The sequence below is a fragment of the Drosophila mauritiana genome, chromosome 2L, assembly GCF_004382145.1.
Source record: "Drosophila mauritiana strain mau12 chromosome 2L, ASM438214v1, whole genome shotgun sequence".
NCBI lineage: Eukaryota > Metazoa > Arthropoda > Insecta > Diptera > Drosophilidae > Drosophila > Drosophila mauritiana.
The window spans coordinates 11,870,832-11,897,823 of NC_046667.1; the positions used below are offsets into that span (position 1 = coordinate 11,870,832).

Consider the following 26,992-nt stretch of genomic DNA (forward strand, 5'->3'; position numbering starts at 1 on the left):
TGACAACACTGGCACAAAACGAAAGCTTTCACACTACAGGTGTCTTTGCGAGCGAGCGACAAGTGTGGTGAATTCGCGAACATCCTTGAGCACGCAGTCACCCTTGCAAGCGCAAGCGAAGGCAGATTGTGCGAGGACTGAGGGCGAAATCAAATCAAATTGATAACAGAGAGAAAGAGAAAGCACGCACACGAGAGAGCGAAAAAGCACGAGGCGAGGCGAACTTTTCCTTCTCCTTCAGCAGGAGCCACGGATAACGGGACAGTTCGTCGCGGAGTTTTGAGTGTGTCGGTTGTGCCATAGCGGAATAACGGTACATCCTTCAAAGAAAGCCAGTGTGTGTGTGCGAGTGTGTGGGTGTCTCAAAAATTAACTATAAAATGATATCTGCTGTAATTTAATAATATTATTATATAATAATTGAAAATATGCTTGACATAAATAAAAACCAAAGCTTAGAATAAGTGCATTAAATAAATGTAGCTTTGAATAATTATTACATATATGTCAAATTCCAAGTCGTAACAACGTTATTCAATTTAGTGACTTCAATTAAATAAAACACACATTCTTGTGTTTTGATATAAACTCTGTTGAATAATCAAGCAGAGCAGACTGCGCAGTTTGGCGCCGCGTGGGCGTTTGCCCAAAAATACAAGAAGTGAAACGGAGAACAGGGCAGAAAAACCTAAGAAATACATAAATCTCTCCTAGACAGAAAAACGGTGTGTCTGCCTCTGATTTTTACTTACAAGTTGCTTTTGGAGTCTTATGCAAACGCAAGATCTCTGCACTCCTAATTATCATAATGTATTTACTTATGTAATTTCAATGCAATGGAACTCTTTGCTTTGAAAGAATAATTATTACAAATATATATGAAGGTATTGTTTTCAAGAAATATATAAATTTCCATAAAGAACTCCTACACTCTGTGCATATTTAGAAACATATATTTAGATAGGAATTATTTGTATATCAAAGTAAACTAGCTATTATGTAATTAGAATAAAAACATTCAACATTTCAAGCATCAAGAATTCAGTTCAACTTTGGATCATTAAAAAGTAAAGATCTTAAACTGTATACAAGCTGTAGGGCCGACTTTTTTTCAGCCATTTTGTTTCGTATTTTGTAGTTTTGACCACAGTAAAGTCCTTGCAGGTTGTACCTATTGAAAACTTTGGTGTGCTAAGAGCATTCAGTCTTCTGCCCGCCAAAGGAGAAAAGACAACTGTGCACTGCCTTTTCCAGCACTTCGCTGTCTTCTTCTTGGTGTCTCGCTTTCACTTGGTCATGAAAATCAAAGTCGCCCGTGTGCCCAATGTCAATGTATTGGCCCCATCTGTGCGTATTGCCTCGGTGTGAGTGCCCACACACACAAACACACACACGCACACGCATAGGCGTATATGTATGTGTGTTTTATACGGGTGTTTGTTGTGGGGGCGTGAAAAGTTGGCCTTCCTGTTTGAGTTGCGTATTTGCGCGCCATTTCAGCATTCCGTTTTTTATTTACTACAAATTGCTTTGCATTTTGGACCAGTTCTACGTCGGCGTAATTTTGCTTTTCTCTTTTTTTTTTTTGTACTTTTGTGTTTAATGCGCTGTTGGCAATTTGTTGGATATAAAAATTACAACGCACCCGCCCCCACCAACTTTTGAGCAATGAAATATTGTAATTAACTTTGCTGCCAACGGGCAAACCGATGGAAATTTCTGGCTTCGTGAGGCGGCAACAGGTTACACAGCAGCATCAATTAAGTTTTTTAATAACCGACAGTTCACGCGTAATAAATATTCATAAATATATCAGCTCAGCTATAGGGAATTTACGAAGGACTAGCCAACAAATGTGCTCCTTCCGCGATTTGCCTTTGGCAAATTTTAAGAGTATTTAAAAGTTTCTTTTTTTCCTGCCCCATCAGAAAGTTTGTGCAGCAACTTTCCGACGTTGTCCTTGTGGGCTGAAGGAAACTTTTAGTTCCATTAATTATTAACGATAATGTGTGCTCAGCTCCATGGATGCTAAGTTTAAAATTGCTAGAATATGGGCATAAAGTTGGCGATTAATTGCAAGACACCGAAGGAATTTTAATCAAAATATTTGTGATATTTGACACAGTATTTTATGCTAAAGTGCGTCCTTATAATTACAAGTGCGCAAATATTTGAACATGAATAATGACTTAAAATTGAAATTTGAATTCTCTAAAAAGGGTACTTGTGAATCAAACGATTGATAAACACTATATAAAGTATTAGCACTCGAGATTCTAGAATAGCAATCACAAATATTCGTTACACTTCTTAAGCTTTAAACCAATAATAAACTCGGCACAAAATAACACATAAACTCGATGAGCAAACATTGCATAACTTAAAATAAAGCCAATTTCAACAATAACGAGCCAAAGCGACACTCACAAATAATCAAAAGCTGGCAAAAGCCAATAGCATTTCTAAAAATGTATTTAAATATTTGTACACACACAGAAGAAAGCAGCTCCGCACAAAATTGAATAAAACCAAACAATAAAAGAAACGCTAAAGTGGAGGGAGATGATGAAGTGAAAATAACAGGCTCAGTAATAACTGATACAAAAGGAAAAACAGTTGAAAATCAGACGTCTTTAACTTTGCAGAAGGCAAATAGAAAGTGCGAGTCATGATTTGAGTTTCAGGAAAAGGAGGTGAGTTATTGTTAAATTATAAGAAGAGTGATGAGTAAGTGATATTCTAGGCAGTGCATAAATTAAGCGGAAACATATTCTTTATAGTGTTGTTAAGGCTATACTTTTATATTTAAGCTGCCCCTTTTACAATACTTTTTTTTGAAGCGCCCACAACTTTTTTTCTCATCTTCGCTGGGCAAAACGCAACTAACCCAATTTTCATAATTCATTCAACAACATGAAGCAGCTCCCCAAAGTACGGCATAGATATTCCATTTCATCATTTCTAGAGATTTAAATTTAGCCCAGACCTTCGAGAACCTGTGTGTGTGTGTGTGTATATACATTTTATGTGGAGCATATACCAAATTATTGTACATAATTGAATCCCTTGAATTATTTACTCGTTGAGCGTTTTGGGTTGTCGACGAAGGCAGCATTTAACCGCCGTTTTGACTCTTAAAGTCCACAAAGTGTAATAAAATTAAATGGCTTTAAGGCTCAAAACGCGACTGGCGACCCTGGAAAGTATGCTACAAATTCTGGCCAGAAATATTGATGTATCTTAGCGGTTTGTGTGTATGCGTTCGGCTGTTCGTTCACCTTTTTTTCTGTGTCTCCTGAGACCAAAATGAAAAGTATACCCATGTCTGCTCAGTAAATATTCAGGACTCTGAACCTGAAGAAGGCATTGAACCATCAATCCCAGTCTCTAGTATAAATTTGCATACTAATGCGGTGTATAATCGCTTCTAAAATTCCTAATACCAAGCGATATTAAATTTATTGCATTCCATGTCAGCATCTAAAACCAAACGAAAGCATTAAGATTTAATTTCAGTTAATCGCATTTAATTGGAAAATCCAATAAACTGATTTCAAGTCACAGGATTATTAGCCCATAAAGTTAGCCGAATAACATAATTTTCGTTTTAATCGAATTAAAGACATTTTGCCTGCAAGCAAACATAAACAATGGCTCAATTTTAATGGAAAAGACAAACTTTTACTGATATGAAAAACATGGCAAATTTAATTGAAAATAATTGTTTAGTGAAAGTTAACAAATAGGCTTAGCACCCAAGTAATAGAATTTGAGCTGGTTTAGAGAATGAAAAGGTTAACCCAAAACGTTTTAGATTTATTCAAGAACTGAAAAGTATGTATATTTATGTATGCAAGTTACTGTATCACACTTGCAACCTATGGCATTTTCCTTTAGCCCTTTCATTTGTTATAATTAAACAAAGCCCTGCTCGCATGGATAAGGCATTTGCTTTTCCACATCAATCATAGCACTCAATGTCTGACAATAATGCCCCACCAGCAGCTCGGAAAACCGGGCCTGGAAAATAATAATAGACCCCACAAAAGCCCCAAGTGTATGCGAACTTATGGGCGGCAGTGTGTAAGCACTTGAGCTGCTAGTCTGCTTATGTTCTTGGGGCTTATTAGCTGCTTATTCATTTCCCGGCCGAGTTTACTTCTACCGTAATCACATTGCTCAGAAAAAACACACAAAATAAAAAGGAGCCACATGGTGACTGCTGCCAATGACAATAAATAGTAACAATCCACGGAATTAATAGATATTTAAACAAATGTAACTCATCGAAGGACCCATTTTAATGGTATTAACTGGCCAGAAGCAGAACACAAAATTTTCTACTCTTATTAGCCAACTTTATTTGGTGTTGATTGTTTTGGCCTAATAAAAACGGGGAAATACGTTATTATTGACCAGCCACGAGCCACAATAAAAGTATAATAATAATCAGCAGGGCCGAATGGTGATTATATTACTCTTTTTTTTACAACGTTATTAACAAAACGTAATTAAATGGAACAGGAGAGCGTGCAGCAGTAGATTGTCGAGACTATAAGATACCTGTTACTCAGATATTGAATTAAAATTAAGACCTTTCATAAGCCCATTATAAGCTCATTTCCTGAAGTTTACAATTTCTAAGCTATATTTTAATATAAAGCCAATGTAAAGCGATTCTTTTTTCACAATATATTGAGAAATAGCCATGGAAATATCAGGTATTCATTAAACAAGTTTTGGCAACAAAAAAAGTGTTAGTTGAACTAACTTTACTCAGAAATTTGAAATGCAGGGAGCACAGCAAAAAAAAGGAGCAGCAGTCTTAAATAAGCTCAAAACCGAGCAAAAACCACTGCTAATGAATAATCCGCACTGCCCCGAATCGCAACTTTTCTCATTACTCAAATCTATATGTATATATCTGCATAATTCCCTACATAGGGAAAATAACTAAATGCCAGCAAAGTGAACAGAAATGGTTTGTCCAAAAGCCAGGCGAAAGGGGCGTGACATCCTGGAGGGCGTGCATTTTTTTATAAACTGTTTGGGCAGATTCATTTGCATTTCCCAGTGGGCAGCCATGGGCGTGGCCCAAAAGTCAAACGCCAAAGAGTTGCCTTCACAACAGAAACAAATTTGCACTTCCATTTTAATTTCGCCTGCCTTCTACCCAGTGACGCTGGCAAATCCTTTAAAAGTCCCAAGAAACTGTGGCAAACAAGTCGGAATCCTGCCTCCTCTAAAGGGAACTTTCACACTTAATGGTCGCCAAAGTGGGAAAAAGTGGGGGTGTGAAGGTTCACGAAGTGAATTGGGAAATGTGTGTTTTAAGGAGAAACTTCTAGTGGGATGAATTTGTAACAAGGATAATATTTTAATTTTAAAAGTGATGGAAATGAATAACTAACTGGTGGTAATATACAACCGGGCGTATACGCAATTTTATATATAAACATATATGTATATCGCCTTTTCAGTAAAAACATTGCGGTGCTAAAAATTATATGAAAAATATTATTTTTATATACAATTATTAAAAAAATATTTCAATAAGTAACCAAGCAAACTTAACGATCAACAATAAATAGCACAATTAAGCACAGTTTTGTTGCTGTAATTTCATAGCATTTGTTCGACATTTAATTACGCTAATTTATATGGAAACTGCAATTGACACTGCGACAGAAGCGATGGCGACATAGATTGTGTCCTCTAACGAGGTCCTTTTCATCCTTTTCCAATTTAACATATGCGTCGTAATGTGGTGACTCATTTTTCACATGTGTACGCCGAATTAAGTATCATATTTTTATTGAAAGATGTTACAAGAAACTTTTAAATTTAAAACTAATAATCTGAATAGTTTTTCTACTATATAAAAGATATAACGTCAATATCTTATATCCAAATGGGTACTGATGCCATTTGACCAGGACCTTTACAAGCTCAGGACCAGAACAAAAGTATTCTAGACCTAAAAATGTTCAGTACTTGTACTTTGGTCGGCTCCGCTCCTTTTTCTCCCAAAAGAATAACACTATATGGAATATCTATGCCGTTGGAGCAATGCAATGTCGAAGCCCCTTCCGCCGCCCAGCGCCACCCACTTCCTGGGTAAAGACATCAAACGCAGATGCGCTATTCCAGCTGCTCCAACTAAGTTTTTTAGTGGGGCTCCTCGTGGGGTAGCCGACTATTACTTTTTTTTCGCATTCCTTCCGCCAGCTTCAAGTTGTGTCCTCCAGCGCATTTTTCCACATGACGTGCGTTTAAAAGGGACGAGATGGAGGAAAATGGAGGAAAAACAATAAGGACCGAGTAAAACGAGCAGAGACAAAATTTGTCAACATGTTTATAAGTTTATTTTTAATTTGGCACTACTGTGGCTGTTCCTTATATTAATATTAGTCCTTTGACTTCTGCTCCCACTTTGTCCTTGCCAATTTTCCCGGTTTTTCCAGCGCAGCAGCTTGTCTGTATTATTATTGCTTTGGTTCTCTGCTCGCATTTAAAGTTTAAAGTTTTCACATAATATATTTAATATAAGTAAAGCACAGGAACGAGGTTATAAATCAAGGTTATGAATAAAGAACATTTTTAATACATTTTTATAGCTTGACTGGAAATATTTTACATCAGTAAACTTTTAGACCATCTTCAACGCTTTTTCATAGAAAGTGGTATATGTATAATTTTATTATTTTTTCAGTAAATATATTTTTGTGCGTCTGTTTCTAATGTTGCTCTGAGTGCAGGAGGCAAAATGACTTTTTCCAGCTGTTGCCGCTATCTCATTTGATGTCGTTGCAGTTTTTGCGACACTTTCTGTCGCCTTTCGACTTTTCCGCCTTTAAGGCCACCGGAAAAACACTTGCACCTGTCCAAAGTTGCGGACATGAAAGCAAACTTGTATTTATGGAAATGGGTTAAAGCTAAATTACTTCCTCGTTTTGAGGGAAAAGGCAAACAAACTTTGAGCTGTTTAGGAGGGACTTTCCCCATCTCCGGGCTACTCGACCAGTGGCTTTATTTTGGGGTCCATGGCTGCTTTTCTGCTGCCGCCTTTCATCGCATAAACTATATCTATGGCTCCAGGGACCTTTTCATAAGCACGTTTTTATCTGCTTTACACATTTGTGCGTCTCTTCAAATGGGCGCGATGCCTGGGGGAGGGTCAAGCGTCCTTTAAGCCCCATTTAGAGCTCGCCAGTAAAAGCTTCTTACATACAACCCCCATCACGATGGTTGGCAATTGTGCGTTTTAGCAACATTCTGCTGATTTTGTCTCTTTTCTCTGTCATTGATTTTCGATCATAATAATTTCATGTGCTTTATGTGCCGGAAAGTGCCCGCTAAAAAGGACGAAAACCATCTGCCAATCCATTGCAATGCATTTATCCTGCTCATATGCGATGATTTCAGCTCTGCATTGATTTGATTTTTATGGTATTCTGTTTGCCTCCCCGTTTCCGTTTCCTGTCTGCTCCCAAGGCATTCCTTAAGCTCATTGTGTGTTTTCTTTTTATGACTTTATAATGTGGACAATATACATATATCATTGTACAAATGTTTTCGGGCTGACTTGGTAAATGGCAATTTAGCAAAGAAAGGCAAGGTAAGACATCGACGGAAAGTACAAACTTAGGGAGTAACACCTATAAATACATTTTACCAACATGATTATAACTTTCTTTCTACAATATTTAAAATGTAACGAAGGCTAACATTTTTTCTGAAATGGGTACTGATAACCCTAATCGTCAAAGCAATTTTTACAACCTAATTTGGCCACAGACAAGGGAAAGTTGATCCATGTCGAATCAGATGTTCAATCAAGTCTAGAGCATTATGCAAAACACATGACAGCCGAAACAGCTTAAGGAATCCCAGGAACAGCAACTAAAACAGCCAACTGACAACTTCACTTATTCCAGTTGAGTTGTGACATCCTGACCGCAGGCAGTTGGCAAATGAATTCAATGGGTGGGGCGAAAAAGGAAAGCCGGCAAGAAGATCCTGTGAAAAGGCGTTGAAACGTTTCATTTCCTTCAACGTCTGTTGGCACTCGAGCCGAAAAAAAGCGATGGGATGGCCAAAAAAAAATTAACCACAGGCAAATCAAAGGCAGAAGGAACCTCATTAAATTAATGCAAGCCTCAGGAGTTTTTCTCTAGCCAAAAAAAAAAAAACGCTGCCAGCAACGACCTTGGTTAATTCAAAAGAGAATCTGGTTCGGCGGGTATTGCCAAATTGTCCCAGAGATTTGAAATGCCTGATAGGCGTGGCCGAAATGATTGGCAGGACCCCTAAAGGACCACAGTTAGCAGAGTCCCCAGGATTAGTTTTGATTGTATGGCTAACACGGAGTCGTTTTGTTAGATTATATGAATAAGATGCAAAGTGGCAACGGATTTCGTTCTCAGATGGTACCTTTATTGCAAATGAAAGTTATATCTTTGATATTTTGTACTGTAAGTTCCGCTTAACAGCAAAGATAAGTAGTGTGCATAAGGAATTACAATCTATATGTTCTTCACCTTGTAGCACATTCCAATTCCAGAAGCATAGAAATAGTATAGGTATTCTATTAATCAAGGGGGCCACCAAAACCCTCAAAAAAAAGTCTCTTTCCATCAGTCGAACCAAATCTAAAAACATTTTTTATGCATGAAAAGAGTTTAGCAGAAAATTAAACAAAAAAAATGCAGAAGCCCACAAAAATGCGGCAAGCTGAGGGGTTCAAAAAAACATTTTAAAACTTAAAAAGGTAGAAGAATGTTTTCTATATGTATTCTAACAGTGGCTAACAAAATTTTGATCACAGTAGAGCACAACTCAAACTTTTCAATTCCTCTTTACAAGATTTTCAGCAATGCTATAAGATACCTAAATTATTTTCAAAGTAAACTAGCCATGACTATGATTTTGCTGTCCAGTGTATTTTTTCGTACATATTCCCCATGTGACCGACACAGATTTAGAGGGACTTTCGTTTTTTGTCCCCGCTCATGTTTATTTTAGCCAGCAAATAAAAAGGATAAACAACTGGCAGCCATGTTCAACAGCATTTTTGCTTATAAGTCTCTTTTTTTCGGTTTCTGATGAATTGCTGTGTGTATGTGGGTGTGTGTTTGTGTGTGTGTGTGCCTTGAACCCTTTCGGAACATTTGGCTACGAGCTCCTGGTGGCAAAGCCAGTCAAAAGCTATCCACTCAATCCTTTGCATATTGCTCATATATCTTCAGCATCGCTGCCTGTCTGCACTTTTGGCCATGTGTGTGTGCTGCTTTTTCCTGGCACGCTGCTTAGTCATGCTGATGAAACGCGAAAAACGCGACCATGGAGATGGAGAAGAAGGAATTTTCCAACTGTAAACAATAAATATAAACATGGAGCGCTGTGGGCGGAATCATAATAATCCCATCCCAGCATCATCATCGTCATAATCCACATGCTGTCGTCAGTCAAGTTCAAATGGCTGGCAAATTTTTTTTATAAACATTTACCATATACCAACAAATGGCTAATGCATATATGGTTGGGGGCCACTAGGTGGTTACAGCTTTAGAATGTGGATACGAGTTGATGGAAGGGGTTCCTGGACAAACAAGGGAGCAGTTATCCATAATGAAAGATAACACTGAAAGTTGCAAACCTTAATTCTTTGGACCCATCAATAATAATAATATTTTACATAAAAGCGACAGGTGTTTATAGAAAGCTCAAATGTTACCATAAATCATGTACCGAGCAAAATTAAGTATACGACACGTAAGCCAATGTATCTACCAAATCCATATAGAATACCAAATATAATCTTAGAGAGACATATTTTGCAAAAAAAACTTGCTTTTTGGCTTCTAAATAACTAATAATATTTGTTTGCTTTCTTAACCCATGCTCAATTATTCGTCGTACGTCTTTTACCACTTGCAAAAAATATTGAGCCGACACATAAATAAATTGATAAAATATTTATTTATGGCCCGGAAGGTGTAAACAAACCGAAAGAAAACTCGACAGTCAGAAACTAGAGAATGCGATGACAGCCAAGTAAGTGCATGGACAGATAGCCATTTGCTTAACTTAAACGCCTACAACACTGTTCTGAATGAAACGAACTCGTAAATAAATACTGAAAGCATAAATAAAATAGGTGGGAATGGGTGGAAAGCACTTGCATAACCGACCCATTTCCACGTCAGCACAGTGAAAGCGAGCGAAATGTAAATATCAAATAAAACGCGTAGCAAAAAGAAAGAAGGCAAATGCTACACATTTGCGTTTGAGCTGAAGTGAAAGGCATGGAAAGTAAGTTTTGGACTTGATTTCCAGACCACTTCTGTCTGCTCATGTTGTCATAATAATGGCTTTTCCAGCACCCGAAAAGAGAGTAACACACCCACGTCTTACTTGCCTTTTTATTTGCAGTGCTTTCAAACTCGGAAAAATGGCAGCCATTTGTAAGAAAGTGTAATAAGGACCTGGCTAAAAAAAAACATATATGTACGCCATAAAGTCCTTATTGATTGAAGTCCCTTTTTCGATTTTTTGCCTATTAAAGTTATGAATTATGGTGGGAGTTATGTAGGAGTCTTTTAAGTTCTACATCAATATGTTTAAAATGGTTGTCAATGACATGTTGTAAGCAGTTTGTCAGGACACGAGTTTAAGTATCTTACTTAGTATGGTTTAACTTTGTGTTTTGTATATGGAAATAGTAAAGGCATCTTTACTACACTATAATGATCTGATATTCCCTATATTTAAGACCGTTTACATTTTCACAGTGTTACGGGTTCAATTCGCGTTTAATAGCCACTATTGTCTGCCACTAATCCACGTTCTGTGTCCTTCCATTGCAGTTGCAAATGCGAAAACAACAATGAAATGCTGGCACAATGTGGTGAGGCGCAGAAAGAAGAAGCCGACGGCAGCGGCGGCGGCGGAAGGATCAAAGGGGGCGCATGAAGGCGTGGCAGGTCCTCGAGATAGAGATGCCATCTGCCAGCGGCAGCAACAAGTGGACACCTACACTTGGCTAACAACACAAGCTGTCCCTCTGCTGTGGCTGCACTTGTTGCTCCTCGTCGCATTTGCAAAACATGCGGCTGCAGCCACAACAATTGCCACAAATCCCGAGGCCACCACAACAACGGTGAGCAACTACACGGTGACGACCACGGCACTATCCTCATCCACGACAGCGACTTCATCGGGATCAGCTCCAGCTTCGTCATCTGCGGCGGATAAGTTTGCCGGCAACTGGGCCATCTTGGAGGATTCGTTCCGGAACATCGTGCGGATCGGCGATGGAAACACGGTGACACGGGTAAGTCTGCAAAATTCACTGAATTGCACATTGGTAATAAAATGAGTCCACCTAGTCCAAAATTATAAAGCTAAAGTTGATAATTTCATGTATTTATATATATTTATTAGACTATATTTTAATATTTATCCACAATTAAGTTGTGTTGTTTACAGAATACTTCAAATAGATAGAAAGGCTGTGAGGGGTCTTTATTTCTTTAAAATTTAGATCTTCTCGATTACTTTCCGGCATTTGGGCATATAGAAAGGTGTACTCCTCGTTGGCAGCCACTCCATGTTGCCTAGTGGTAACCCCAATTAAGCTGCAATTACACAGGAGTGCAATTGAAATAATGGGAATAAGTGTTGCCCAAGAGCGGGAATGCGGGGCTTTAAATGTGGAGCTGAGTTCAAGGTGCGTTCTGCAGCTTGGGGCACTTGGCTGAATTTAATTGAATAGCGAATGCGAGACGGGAGTCCACTTGAGCCCCACAACCCCCTCTCACTACAAAATTAATAAAGTGGCTATTTAGTGTGCACTTAATGATGCTCAATGCGGACGATAAGAGCTGTCAAATGCAGTTCGCAAGGCAAAATATTATATGGTCTTGATCAAATTACACAGTAGAACAAAATAGTTGTTAAGCAACTTAAACTAAAATTCTTAATCCTAAACACAAAGTATTTTAATTATTTGCTTAACAGTTGAGACAAGCAAATTTTGATGTAGATACTTGCCAAGAAAAATCCTTAGAAAAAAACTTAAGTGTAACTAAACATCCGCATTTGGGCTCCATTTCTCTTGACCAAAACTTTATTGTCTTGGTTTGTCTAGCAAAACACAAAACACTTGTTTGACAATGGAGGCTTCAAGTAAAAATTCTCAGAAAAGTTTTCAATTCAATTTCTTTCTCTTTTCTTTAGCAATTTAAAGTCAAAAACAAAACCGAGCACGCAACAAAAAATTCAAAAATAAAAAGAAAAGCCAATAACGTAATTTTCCAATCAAACGATAAAAGGGTCTTAACAAATGATGGTCACCATGGGTTTTTGTTGCGCCTAAAATATATTTTTAATGCGTTTGCCAGCGAAACAATCGCTTGAGTAGACAACAAAAAGTGATTTGGGTAGCCCCAAAATATGTAAATGCACTCGAAAAAATTATGTTAGATAATAAGGCAAACCAATAAAAAAACCTTATTTAAGCATTATAATTTATTAAAATTATATAAATAAATAAATAAATATCTATATTGTGAGATGATTTAAAAAGTGTTCGATGTGTTTTTGAAATATTTTGAAATTTGATTAACACAAATATGTATTTATTTTTTCAGTACAGTACTTAGGCTATTTCCACCCCCCTTTTAAGCCTACTTAAATAACAATAATGACCAACTCCCCAACCACTTACAGACGTCCATTGAACAATCGCTGGTGACGATACACGACATTGCCACGGAGAACTTGGGGACATTGTGCATCTCGACCCTATATCGCCCCCTACAAGTGCCCATCAACTCGGAACGATATGAGAGCTCCAGACAGAAAACCGATTTGGCCGCCTCGATACTCCAGGAAGTGGGCATCATTCGGCACGGCGGTGAGTTTGGCCAGAATATATGTAATTCCACCTTCGTAGCTTACTGCCAGCATATATGGCAATATTTTTTATCCCATCCATCGATTATTGATTTTGTTTTTGTTTGCGTGCGGACAATGTTTGGTCTGTTATCGCAGCAGGATGACATTTTCCTGCTGGGAAAATTCATATAGCCAAGTCAATACGCGTGGCCCACATGCGGCCGATTAAAATATAGTATGTGTGCGTGGGCTTAACTGTATCGATATGGTTTCAGTTCCACAACTTTTTATTGAATGCCGGCCATTTAAAGTTATTTCGGTGGCCACGTCGGCAATGCCACGCTGAAGTTGATTTTCGGATACCGGTGCTCTTGAAATTTCCAGCTTTTACCAGGATGCTTTTTACCATGACACATTCGCTTGATGGTTAATTCCATTAAATATTGAAAGCATTAAAAATCCGCGTTTTTTCCTTAAAATTCCATGGAAGCGGGATTCTAGGAAAATGTACCATCACACATTTTATGCAAAATACTTGGAACTTTCACGCAATATATAAATATAATTAAGCAAAAATAAATGAAGGGTTTTTAATAATATTTCAGATATAATATATAATTTATATACAACAGAATAGTGGGTCCTTTTCAGTTCAAACACAATCCTTATATTCCCTTAAGTGGAAATCTGAAGCCCTTGTGCTGTGTAAAGATTCCATTTGCCGCTCGAACCTTGTAAAATGCTGTGTGTTGTCCTTGCTTAATTTTACAAAATCTGCTCCTTTTGGAACCCCCTCCCATCCATTTGTTCTCGTTGAGGATGTTCCCGTAAAAGCATCGTGGGTAAATCACAGTTGAATACAAGAACGATTCCGACGGATGACACAACGCACAATGTGAACTTTAAATTAAATCTACAGCAACAACGCTCACATTGGTTCTAACAACGGTAAAGGACAACGAGTGGGTGTTGGTGGGTGGTGGTTGGTGGGTCACACAGGCGAAGCAAAAAAGGACGAAGCGTCGGCATCGCTTGATGCGCCACAAGTGCGTCGTTCGTTGTCAACCCCAATGCCGCTGCACGGCTGTCAGGACAAGACTTTCATTCTGATCCAGTTGCCAGTCGCCCGACAGCAGCCTTGACAATGCCCAACAAAGTGATGAACTGAAAGAAATTGTGAATGGCAACATAAGCTGGCCTTACAATTTCCAAACATGTTTATTTAAGAACAGAAAAACCATTATAATGTCTACATTTATATTTAAGAAAAGGTCAAAATATTTAGAAATCTATCTATTAAGTGTGACAGTTTTGGGCCTAAGAATCGGCATAGCTTAGCTGAAATTTCTAGCTTTTATACGGACGGACAAGCAGACGGGCGGACAAACGGACATGCCTAGATCGACTGGGCAAGTGATCCTGGTTAAATTTATACACGGTTACTTCTACCTGTTAAAAACTTTTTAAAGAATCAAGTATACCATTTTAATCTACCCTTTACACCCTAAAGTGTTGGCCGTACATCGCCAAGCTGCTTAAACAGGGCTAAGGACAACGCGTTATTCGCAAAGTGTAGAAATCATCCAATAAAACGCTATCTGTGTGTCATGCAGAGTCAAGGGCAAGTCAGAGCCCCGAACGCACAATGAACTCATCGCATCTGGTCCCTGGGCTTGGCATCGGATTGGGATACCAGGGGTAGCTTGGAAGTGTTAGGGCGCACGAGTTGCCATTATGGTCATGATTTCCACACCGTCTTAAAAACAGGCAGACAGCTATATCAGACTTTTCCTTTCGTGCTCAAAAAAGGTGAGACGTGTCAGCGAAAATCGCATAAGACGAAAGCAAATTGGTGCCTTTTGTTGGCGTTGTTGTTCATCTACCATCGTCATGTTGAGCGAAGGAGCGCAACAGGAGGCGGCCAATTGTATACAATTTTGGCACTTGCCTCCATTTTAGCCTCGTCCGACGATGTTGACTCTTGAAATTTTGATGCGGCGCATAAATTATTCGCATAGAGTGCCCTCGCAAATCGAATAAATTTAAGCCAATTTAAAAGGGCCAACATCGGTAGCCACTCAAATGGATATCTTCACATCTGGCTAGCGCCTAAGTACGAAATGTGAGAAGCGCAGAGAGAGGCTTTGTGGAAAATCCATTGCTTTTGGGCTTAAATAAAAGGTTGGGTTCACTGAAAACCCCTTTTCTGTTTATTTGTGCTTTCTTTATTTTCTGAAAACAGTTTCCTAAATGTCGTAAGGTAAAATTAAATAAAGAAACGCCTGGAAACCTAAATATTTAAAGCCCCAAAATGGGAGTATTTTGTAAATGCAGCTAGGCAATTAAAATAAAAATGGTCTTTACTTGTACAATGTTAAATTTTTAATTGAGAATATATATCACACAATAAAAACCTTTAAGGGATTCACTTAAACTATTCAGTCGCCTTTCCCACTTAAATGTTCCACTTGTGGACTCCCCTACAATATTGGCCCCAAATGTCTAGTTTCAGGCAAACCGAATCTCGGGTAAATTTAATTATTCCTGAAACACCTGGCATCTGCAAAAAAAGGTCCCACATGAGGCAGCAAAAACATGTCCGACTGTAGTTTGAATAATTGCCAATTTTACACACCCTGCAACTTTTGTTTGTCCGGACGGCCAAGAAAAAAGGCAAACACAAGTTGTAACAATTGTTGTTATGTTGTCTGCAACACCTTGCCTGTGAGTTAAAAACAGGCCCAAGTGCCAGTAAATCCACCTACTATCCAAAAAGTGGAAAAAAGATTGATGACGGAATACGAACGAGTGCGGAACAAAATGGCTCAGCGGATGATGAATGAGTCCGTGACCCATAAGCACATCGTTCACGTTATTCACGTTATTCGTTCTGTCCCAGTGTGTTACCTTCTCAGGTGAAAACCAGCTGACAGCAAATGCGAAATGTTGTTTACCATAAGCGTTCTGTCGCGGCCACAATTTGCAGAATAGGAAAAGGATAAGAAGTAAGCACACATATATACACTGTAAAAAAATATATGATTTCGCATATTTCTTAAAATCTCCCGCAACGAATGTGTTGAATACGAAATATTGCGCTTAAACAAACAGCTTACTTAACTTGTGAAAAAATAGGGTTATATTAGAAAAACATATTTCAAATTGTCGGAATATATTTCAAATTTCAACGGTATAATATCCCTAATCTATTCCTAATATTTTCTTATAATGTGTTCTATAATCACATTATAAATGCACACTTTAAATGCACATATGTACATTTAAAGAACCATAATCATGAATTAAATCGTGCGAAATAAGTAAACGTACAGCGCCATTTTCCTAACATATAGTGGCACATCGCAGATCCTTTGTTTCAGTTCCACTCCCACGGCACGGAATCAAAAAAGTTGGCCAACTACAAAATGCACGTGCTCGGTTTATGTTGCTTTCTCCAGGATAAAGAGGAAAAGTTTCCGAGATGTTGTGCGTACCTTGTACAGTAGCAACAGCGGCAAACAGGAAAAGGAAAATAAGCAAACCCTATACATACTAAAACATAAAAATAAAGAAAGTGCCACGGAAGTTGCGGTAATCGAATTTAAATAAGTTTACTTTGTAAACAATTCTCGTTTCGCTTTCGCTTCCTTCCCCCTTTTTTTTCCATCGCAGAAAGTTAAACAACAGCGATATCCTTTAGGGTGTTTTCTCGCTAATCCAACTGGTTTTCATTATTATATTTTAGAAGCTTAATACTAATATTTTTAAAAAGTGCAGCACTCTACAGCATTTAAAAATGATATTGTTTTTATTATTGCTTGATGCTAAAAAATACAACTTCAAGCTAAAAATATTTTGTAAAAATGAGCATTTCTTCAATATTATTATTGAACTGGTTTGCGTTTTAAGCAGCTCTTATTCATGTAACTATTTAGTTTAAAAAAAGAAAGATAAGAACAAGTTATTAGCGCCTAATATCTTTTGAAAATGGTAAGCTTTTTCTGCCAAAGGTTTGAATGTCAGTATTGTTTCAGCTATTTTTCGGATTCGTTTATGAAATCTTGTCAACACTGGAAGCGCAGGGCGGACGAGTGTTGCAAAAATATTAGCTTTTGACAGTCACCGCCCACACACTTTCACACACTTGCTGGTGGAGAGAGCGAGAAGGCAGCAGAGAGAAAGAGAAGGCCTCTGATGTCCTGCCGCGCATATTAATCATTGTTGTTGGGTTGACACTTCCGCCAAGGCCGAAAGAACAACTGCAACCACGGCTGCGGATTTTAATGACTCTTTCAAGGTCACAACAACAATAACAGATGTGGCAAGTTAAGCACTTTAAGTTTCCCAGAATGCCACTCAATTGGGTAAACAGCCCCAAAGTCTCGTAGCGCGATTAACACATTTAATTGCACATGTATAATTCATGTGACTGCATATCATCATTTAATTAAAAGCTGCGTTTTAATTAACAAAACAAAAGCCATTGTTGCTAAAGGGAAGCTGTTAAACAAATATATACATGTGTATTAACCAAAAATTATGTTCGAAATGGAAACTGAGAAGCTTGAATTGAAACAAACTCTGCAAAATATTTATAGAATATATTTCAAAGGATTTCATGAATTTTTATTAAGCTGAGAAAAATATTGCAATGTAAAATGAGTAGGAATAATTAAATATTAAATTATGCTTCAGTGGTTAAAAACATTGGCTGTTTTCGCTTAATAATTGTGCATGCGAACATAAGCATTATTGCAATAACCGCCCAACAATGTTGAAATTGCGAAAATATTTATGTAAATCACGGCGAACGCAATCAAACGAAACACGACGCTGGCTGGGAAATCAACAATGGAAATGCATTTCCCTCTGGGAAATCGAAACGATGGCTGGCCGAAACTGAAAGCCGCAGCCCTCGCAACATAAATAATTAAAGTTGGGCAATTTGGGCTCCGTAATCAGCAATTACGGGCAGTCCAAGTGACACGACCAATTGCAAGTAGGATGTGTAATTACTTTCTGCGTACTTTCATTTCATTTCCGCCACCAATTATTCAAATAACATTTTGGCCATGCTAACGATTGCTGCCGCTTTTCATCAACAGGACTGTCGGATGCTTTAGCCAAGGGCCTGCTAACCGATGACTTTATAACCGGTGCCCGCATTTTGGCCCTGAATCTGACGAATGGAGCGGTCCAGTCCTACGTCTGGTGGGTCAAGGGGGCAGCGGCGGAAATCCAGCGGTACGACGAGGACGGACTGCAGATTGGCAAAAAACCCGCTGGCAGTTATCCCTGGTAGGTGGAAAAATCATCAGGGTTGTCGAGTAGATTGTAGATTGAAATCTAGCGGAAAGTCTAAAATTACTTTTAACTTTTACTTGCATTTCATTTCTATTAAAACATTAAATAAACACTGGGTCTGTTATCGCTGTCTGTTATATTAAACACTGTTTAATATAGCGCAGATAAATGTAGTTAAGGTTTTAAAATAAAGAATTTTAAATAAATATTTCTATTCAGTGTACTTTACTATGACATTAAATCAAAATAATATATTTTAAATGAATTTATGATAAAAATTAAAATTGCCATACATTTTGTAAAAAGTTAATAAGTAGAGATAAAAATATTAGTCAGTAATTTTTAAAAATAAAAGCCAAAGTGGCAACGCTACAGCATTCTTTACCCCGCATTCATCTGGCATCTCCTCCGCAGGTTCGACGATGAGACCTCCTCACCCACCTTGCGTTCGCCCAAATTCGCGCCCAGTCCGCCAAACAACTACTACAAGGGCTGGTGGACCTATCCCTACTTCTCGTGCTCCCAGAGCCGCTGGCTGGTGTCCTACAGCATCGCCATTCCGCCGATTGGGCGCCACGGGCTAAGGGGCTTCATCAGCATCGACATTGACGTGTCCACGCTGCGGGTTAACCAATGCGAGGCGGAGCCCTATCCATTTGGCAGTCGCCGCCAGAAAATGCAGCAACTGCAGACGCACAATCGCCTGGGGGCACGGAGAACCTCGTTTTTGGGCAGCAGAATGGGGGCCATCGATGAGAGCACCATCAACGATCTGCAGGCATTCCACAGCTCCCACAAGTGTCATCGCACCTCCATGGTGGTGAGTAAACTAAACTTTTTTTTAGTGTATAGGTTATGTAAGGATTTTCAAATTTGTTGCCAACAATGTTATCTAGTTAGCCATGACTTTAAATGTGTCATTGACATTCGATTGCAACTCTGGGTAAATAAAAATTTTTTTTTGCTAAATTTACAATACATTTTAGTTGTCTAATATTCTTAGAACATATACATTCTACGACATCCTGAGTCCTGAGTCGGTTTGTTGGACAACTGAACTACTGAAGACGCCGATTAAAAAGCACTAACACAGCTCAATTTTGTACAAGTTAGCAAGACAGTTGGTAGAAAATGGGAAAGTCTTCTTCATCGCTGCTCAAGCCCGTCAAGCGCCTCAATAGAAAAGTACCTGTGTCCCCGAAACCATCTGCCATCCTAAATAAAACTCCCACCAGGCGGAGCCCACGACTCAATACTCCGATGGCCGTTAGTCCAAGTCCATCAAAGGTGGCGCGTCGAGCTCGCTCCTGTACGGCATTTAAGAGTTTTTTAAACAAATGCAGGAGAGAACAGCCTGGAAAGCTGCGCGCAGAGGTGGTCTCCATTTGGCGCAAAATGAGCGCCGAAGAAAAGAAAGCCTTTCAAAGAATCAGCACAGTTCAAGTGCAAGAAACTCCTTCTATACGCGTGCATTTTCTGGAGGAGGAAGTTCCTGCACCCGTTTCCAATGATGATATAGATATAGAGCCAATGGAGTTGGAGCCAATAGTCAGCCCACCGATACCAGAGAGAAACACCTCTATTGTTAGATCTTTTTTAAACGCGATTAATAGGGCCTTGCATATATATTTCTAAATACTTATTGCTTTCCAAATTGCATTTGTAAGCAGTCCATTGTATAAATATTATACGAAATAAATATTTGATTTTTATCAAATTGATTCCAATTTAAATGTTTAAATAATAAGGGTAACATAAAATATTTTTGTGTAGAACCAAAGTGCTTTGGTGGTTGTGCATTTGGTCCAATTCGTAACGATTCCACCTGATGCCGCCTAATCCGAGTCCACTTGTTTGCCTCCTTGCAGTGCGATTACCGTCAGCCAAGTGCGGAGACTCCTACCGTAACTGGTGGCAAACTGCTGACCGCGCTGACCGGAAGCAGCAGCTGGACCCGTGGATCGTACCAGTGCCTCTGCCGCGGGGGATTCTACTCGCTGCGGCATCCGGATGGATTCAATGGCACCATCATGGAGATTGCCTGGCAGGAGCAGCAGGACAACATAAGCAATTACTATTCCGAGGTCTTCAAGTGTTTGCCCTGCGCCCCCGGCTGCGACACGTGCACGGGTCCGGAGCCATGTTTGGCCAACTACCACTGGCCATTCAGGTGGGTATCCGCATCCGATTGTGTTTGCCAGTGATGGTAGGAGTGATACCTATGTGTGTTGCTAAGTGGACTGCTTTCTCGGTTGGCAAATAAAAATCAGTAGCTGAAAATGTACAATAAATATTGTTTTATAAATGACTTAATTTTCATTGAAGTTCAATTTAAAATTCTTCTTTACGCACTGCAACTTTTAAGAAATTAAATCTTTTAATTGGTTTTAATCAACTAAAAGATGGCATAAGCCAAACTCGCTTTTGAATTTTCCATAGCAAATATTTATATTAAATAAAAAAATTATGTTATAACTGAAGAAAGTGTAGACCACCAAAGGCATCACACTCCATCACCGCCATTTGTTTGCTATCCTTCAAGTGAATGTCTTTTTCTTTGGCTCCTTCAGAATATCGCTGTTGACCATATCCATTGGCTGTGCCTGCGGCACCTTCGTTCTCGCCGGCTATCTCTTCCGGCATCGTCGCGTGAAGGTCTTCAAGGTGGCCAGCCCCATCTTTCTGATGATCACGCTCATCGGCTGCGCCATCATGTATCTGGAGGTGAGTACTTGTCCCCATTGGGGACAACACTCTTAACCCATTAAGGGGGCCAGAAAGGGGTCAGAAACATACAAAGGCCATTTGAAAACAATGTTGCTAATGCGACAAAAGGCCCAAAGTGGTCGGCACGCGCCCATTCATAATTAACCCACATGTGTACCCGTTTTGGCCCTTATCCCACTCCCATTTCACAGACGGCAAAGGGATCTGGGAACAAGCCAACACATGAAAGTACCACTTATGGGTTTTTAAATGCGGCTTTTAAGCACTTACGCGTCGAAAGGCTATTGCAGATTTTTCAAATTATTTCGTGACTTATATAGTAAAGTAAAGAAGTTAAATATCTTGGCTAAGCTAAATAGAGAGTATACATTGTTCAATTTACTTAAACTAAAGCTAGAGTGTATACTACATTTACTAGACAAAAACGTTTAGATTTCTATTCCCCGTTCACTGGCTGGCAATTATGTTGTCCACATTAGCAAACCAACAATGCTTAACCCCCCAGTGGACACATAAAACCACCTACCACCCATAAAAGCAAAACACAATGGCAATACACGACTTTAGGTACAATAAAAAAAAAATGGGTTAAGAGGGTGGAATGCAAGACGGGACCAAAAGTACAAATATGTGTCGATTTTCTAATCAAAATGAACACTAGTTCCTTAAATTATGAGTAAGAAATCGCAAGATGAGCACACAAAAGATAAAGATTCTGAGGAAGAAGACGAGGAGGAATTACAGGCGGCAATTAGGGAAATGGTCAAGATCCCCGATATAGATATAATACCCAGAAGAAGTACCCAAAGTGGAAAGCAAAAGGAGTCGACTGTGCTTAAGAAAAATCATGCCGAATGTGGATCGCAAACGGGTGATGGAAAAGATACAACTTCAAAAACCGGGCAAAAGAAATTAGAAAGCGATGATAGTTGGGCAGCACTTCTCCGGAAAAGGTTTGCTTGGACAAAGGACAACAAAACGGATGCAGTTCCATCGGAAGTTAATCAAAATATACCTAATACCAAAAGGTCCTCAAAGGATTTTATAGAAAAGAAAAAAAGTGCAAACAAACTTTCTACAGACTTCTCTAACGAAAGTCTCATACGATCGGAAAAATATGAGAATTGTGAAGCAACCAAATCACTTTTAAATAATCAGTTGAGTGAAGAATCGCCGGAGTTTCTTGACAAATTGAGAAGAATTGAGGAGGCATCGAAGCCCAAAACTTGGAAGCGACCTACGCCAGTAGTTTTGAAACCAAATCAAAATTATTCCGCCACCAAAAAGAGTGATAATGAGTTGGAGGCGAAGCCACAAACTGCTACGAATACTGAAGAAACGCATGGGTGTATAAATATTTTAAAGGTTCCCTTCCATCGCAATCTATATTATGTTCCAGAAAAGCCATCCCGCCAAGATATAGGTTCTGGAACATCGGACTTTCAACCAGGTGCTCCAGAAACACCAATTGGCGAAAATACCGCCGTGGAAACTGATCAAAAACCCAATGAAATTATGCCAGAAAATGTGGAAAATTCGAATGAGAAAAAAACTGGTAATTCCGATTCGCCGAAAACTGTCACAATTACAGGACATTCGCATATAACCGCCAAATGGGATGCCCACTGTCATTTCAGGGAGAAGGAAACTGGTGTGGACAAGGCCGCCAGGCGAGTTTTGATAATCGCCTGTATTCTGTGCTCCATCTTCCTGGTACTCGAAGTCATCGGCGGCATTTGGGCCAATAGCCTGGCCATTGCCACAGATGCCGCACATCTGCTGACGGATCTGGCCTCGTTTCTCATTTCAATTTCGGCACTTCATTTGGCTGCCAGACCCTCATCGGAGCGTCTGAACTTCGGATGGCATCGGGCTGAGGTCATTGGGGCCATGGTATCCATATTCTTCATCTGGGTAGTCACAGGTGAACGGTAATTATTCGTCCTGGTAGATGAAAAGCTTGCCAGTCTTATCAATCGGTCAGCAGATTACTGTCTCTTTGCTTTTATCAATATTAAATTTAGATTATCATGTTCAGCTTAGAATCAGCCTGTAAGACCGAATTTTAAAATGTTGGCAAAACAAGTTATCTGCTTTAAATTGAAATCATTCAGTCAGTCTGACAACTAAACTAGAATTCCATCCCAGGCGTCCTCGTGTACATGGCCATAATGCGATGGGTTAACGAGGATTTCGATCTGGATGCCAAGATAATGCTGATCACATCGGCACTGGCTATATTATTTAATGTGATCATGGCCATGCAGTTGCAACACGGCCACTCGCACTCTCTGCCAGGAGTCCACAAAATGTCAAAGGACACGCTGTTGGGAAAATCCGTATCCGTGCAGTATGCGGCAAAGGGACATGAGAACATCAATGTCCGAGCTGCTATCATCCACGTGGTTGGGGATCTCATCCAGAGCTTTGGCGTTTTCGTGGCCGCCCTGATAATATTCTTTTGGCCGGAGTGGGCCTTCATGGATTCGGTTTGCACATTTGTCTTTTCAGTGCTGGTTCTTGTCGTTACGTTCAAAATTTTAAGGGACGTCCTCATGGTCCTGATGGAGGCCACGCCGGATTTTATGGATTACGAGGAGGTGAAACAGACATTTCTGTCCATTTCGGGTGTGGTGCATGTACATAACCTGAGGATATGGGCCCTGTCCATCAATAAGGTGGCTTTATCCGCTCATTTGGCCATTTCCAAGGATGCCGATCCCCAGCTGATCCTCGAGGAGGCCACCACTCTGATCCACAAGCGCTTCAAGTTCTTCGAGACAACCATACAAATTGAGGAGTATTCGCCGGGCATGGAGAACTGCGGGCAATGCTTGAGCCCTTCGGAGAAAAATGGAAAACGGAAATCCGTGGACCCGGAAAAGGGCGAAGGAAGAGCTGGGCGCAAAAGAGGATCTGATGTGGAAAAAACTAAGAATAACTCGGGATCTGAATAAATCTGATAACTTGTTCATGTTAATGTCTGTGTGGATATAATATATTTAATTTTTGAACTTATTTACAAGCCCTTTTATATTAAATTAATTAAATGGTGTATTTTTTAAATCCATATCTTTTATTGTTTTTTAGATGGTAGCTATCTTTCCCTATCTGGATACCACTTGGTGTATTGCCACTAAATGGACGCGGCATATGGGCTTTTGCATCACCTACACTTCGCTGCTTATGAAAACCTGGCGGTAGGACTATTATACAATAATATTTCATCTTAAACTTTAAGGTACTTGTTTTCATTTAAAGGGTTTCCTTAACGTATCGCGTCAAGTCGGCCCACAAAATAAAACTGAATGATCAGCAACTTTTGCAGTGGATGGTGCCCATTCTGTTGGTTATGCTGATCTACTTGGGCACATGGACGATTTCGGCAACACCCACAGCAGAAGTGGTTAGTAAACTTTATAAATATAATATGTTAAGAAACCTTATTCTAGATATTTTATGTAATTATCCAGATCTTAGACCAGAGTCAGTTGAAGTTCAAGCAGTGCTCGTACAACTGGTGGGATCACAGTTTGGCCATCGGAGAAGTGTTCTTCCTGGCCTGGGGCATCCGGGTGTGCTACAATGTGCGGAATGCGGAGAGTCTGTACAACGAGGCCCGGCTCATCTCCTACGCCATCTACAACATAGCCCTCGTCAATATCGCCATGGTGGTGTTCCAGTAAGTAGTAATATTCTTGTAAATTTTCCAAGAATATGTGTATTTGTATAAATTCATTAATTTTATGAAGGATATTAAGGTCTATTGAGGATATAAAGGATACTGAACAGAGTAATGGTACATTAAGATATCTAAATATATATCACTAGAGTTACCAATAAGTAAAAAGAGCCTTTAAATATTCTAAATATATATAAAGTATCTTTTAAACGAATCTATAGAATGTATCTTAATATGACATTTATGATTTTTTCAACAATCCAAATAACTGGAGTTATATTATTTATGAATATAGAAAAAATGGCATAAGCTCGGAAACATTTTCATATATTTACTTAGACATCCTGGAGGCTTGCCCACCTGAACACGCTTCCACTTGCAGCAAATTGAATTATAACAGTTGACACATGTTGGGTAATCCAGCTGGGAAACGCATCCCGTCCATTAGGGGAAATGTAAAGCTGCCCGTCTTACGCGGCCCGGTTTTAATTAAATTCCTTTGCTTTGTGCGCGCTCGTGCTCGCGCGTAATCCTTTTTGTTGGCCTCACAAGGACCCGCATCCTTCTCTCCATTTCCACGGACTTCCATCCGGCTGTCGCTTTGTTTACACAGACATTCCGGGGCATTCCGGCTGGTCCACTGAAGTTCCCTCGATGAAGTCCTAATAATTAATGCAATTTGTTGGAATACTTGCCACGCACCTGTAGCCACTACCATTGTGTTAGGTTACTACTGGCTGGCAAACCAAAGTAGCCAGAATATTAGAGTAGTTAATTTGTGATAGATTATTTACTTACTACCGATTTTTCCTTGCAGTGTAATGCTCTTTCCGAACGCCGGACCCGATTATAAGTATATGCTGGGATTTGTGCGCACCCAGCTTTCCACGACCACCACGATTGCCCTCGTGTTCGGTCCAAAGATTTTGCGTGTCTTTAAGGGCCAGGGCGACAAGTGGGATCAGAAGGCCAAGGTGCGGAGCATAACGGCTTCATTCTCGCTAAATGGAGTGGGTCTGGTCCCGGAGGAGTCGCCTGATCTTTACCAGGAGAACGAAGAACTCAAGGTAAGGGTACAGAGGGATTATCATTTAGGCAGCTCAATCATATATGGCAATCTTCCACAGGAACAAGTCCAGAAGCTGGCCCACCAAATCGAGTTCATGAAGACTGTGCACATGCAGATGAACAACAGGCATCTGAAGCCAAAGCCGGGCGGATATTTTACCATAACTTCAACCTCGTTTCAAGCGCCATATAGCAAAAACACGGTTTCCACAGCGCAGACGCAAACGGGCAAGGATGAGAACAGGTGAGCCATATACCATGAAAAGGATATCATTTGGTATAACCTGCGACTTAATCATAACAATTCTGTGTCTCCATTTAGCACGCCAACGAAATTAAAATCGCCCAAAGGCAAAGTCTGACGAGGTCAACGAAGTGTTAAAGATTGCTCAATAGAAATCGATAGGGGGCAGGGCAGAACCACCCTGGTGGACGATGCCATTGAGTTTAATTTCCACCTAGCGGATACGGAGGAGGGGATGATTGTCCAGGAAGACGAGCGGCCAGGACAAGATAAGGAGGAGGCGGCATTGATCGCACAGTTTCGCCGCCTCTTTGCGCCCATTTTGGATGACAGCTTGAATCTGTACTACCAACTCAACGATTTGGATGACACGGAGCACGTGAGGATTCATCAAACGGTGGCCCAGATGAACGATCTGACCAGCAGCGAAGAGGAGACGATGGTTACCCAGGTGAACAGTCCATCGCCACCGCCGGTGTGTGTGGAGCTTCTGCTTCCAATCTCCAGCGACAGTTCCACGGCCAGCAGTTCCCTGTACGCCATCCACACTCCGTCTCCGGCTCATCCTAGTGGTGTGCTCCTGGTGCCCCAGAATTTGGAGTCACCGTTGCTGTCCGGCAGTGATGCCATCACAATCACCGAGCAGGTGCAGCTGCATAATCCGCCACACCATCTGCAGCTATTCGAGGATGAGAACAACACATCCTGTTCGCTGTCATCGAATCTGACGGATAGCAAGACCCTGGATGGTCGCACCCCAATCGTCGTCTGATGGCTTCCATCTCCAAACCCGATCTGCTTAACTTGTGATTATGTTTACACAGTCTTAGAGCTACAACAAACAGTTAGCGAAAAATAAGCCGCTTAATGTTTAATATAGTCTTAAATAATGTTTGTGTGTATGTGTCTGTCAAAGTTGTTTAAATATTAAAGGCGTTTATGCGGTAAGTCAAATCAATTCAAACATCATTTCATTGCTTAAACTATTTTAAATAAAGCTTCGAATATTTATAGAAACCCAGAAATATTAGCAAATATCCCACCAAATACATTTTTAAAATTTCTTA

The 26,992-nt window shown here is 39.8% G+C and overlaps 3 protein-coding genes across 4 annotated transcripts; all 3 read left to right on the top strand.

The window, feature by feature from the left end:
* Positions 1-278: 278 nt before the first annotated feature.
* On the top strand, positions 279-26,095 carry LOC117144104 (probable G-protein coupled receptor CG31760). The gene is made up of 14 exons (XM_033309126.1): positions 279-335; positions 2,497-2,693; positions 10,869-11,335; positions 12,733-12,919; positions 18,006-18,198; positions 18,619-19,024; positions 20,073-20,374; positions 20,775-20,928; positions 24,022-24,131; positions 24,193-24,337; positions 24,405-24,613; positions 25,431-25,680; positions 25,741-25,925; positions 26,004-26,095. Exons 3-14 carry the CDS (start codon positions 10,889-10,891, stop codon positions 26,041-26,043), a joined length of 2,628 nt encoding a protein of 875 aa, XP_033165017.1. The 5' UTR covers positions 279-335; positions 2,497-2,693; positions 10,869-10,888; the 3' UTR covers positions 26,044-26,095.
* On the top strand, positions 19,104-19,893 carry LOC117144129. Its single transcript, XM_033309157.1, has 2 exons — positions 19,104-19,147; positions 19,208-19,893. The coding sequence occupies exon 2, from the start codon at positions 19,336-19,338 to the stop codon at positions 19,837-19,839; it is 504 nt and encodes a 167-aa protein (XP_033165048.1). The 5' UTR covers positions 19,104-19,147; positions 19,208-19,335; the 3' UTR covers positions 19,840-19,893.
* Positions 21,582-23,949, top strand: LOC117144114 (zinc transporter 8). 2 transcript variants are annotated; one of them, XM_033309145.1, is made up of 2 exons: positions 21,582-22,855; positions 23,080-23,949. In XM_033309145.1, exons 1-2 carry the CDS (start codon positions 21,604-21,606, stop codon positions 23,886-23,888), a joined length of 2,061 nt encoding a protein of 686 aa, XP_033165036.1. In that variant the 5' UTR covers positions 21,582-21,603; the 3' UTR covers positions 23,889-23,949. The 2 variants fall into 2 exon arrangements, with proteins under 2 accessions (XP_033165036.1, XP_033165028.1); XM_033309137.1 differs by having other exon boundaries at positions 21,582-22,862; positions 23,080-23,198.
* Positions 26,096-26,992: the final 897 nt, after the last annotated feature.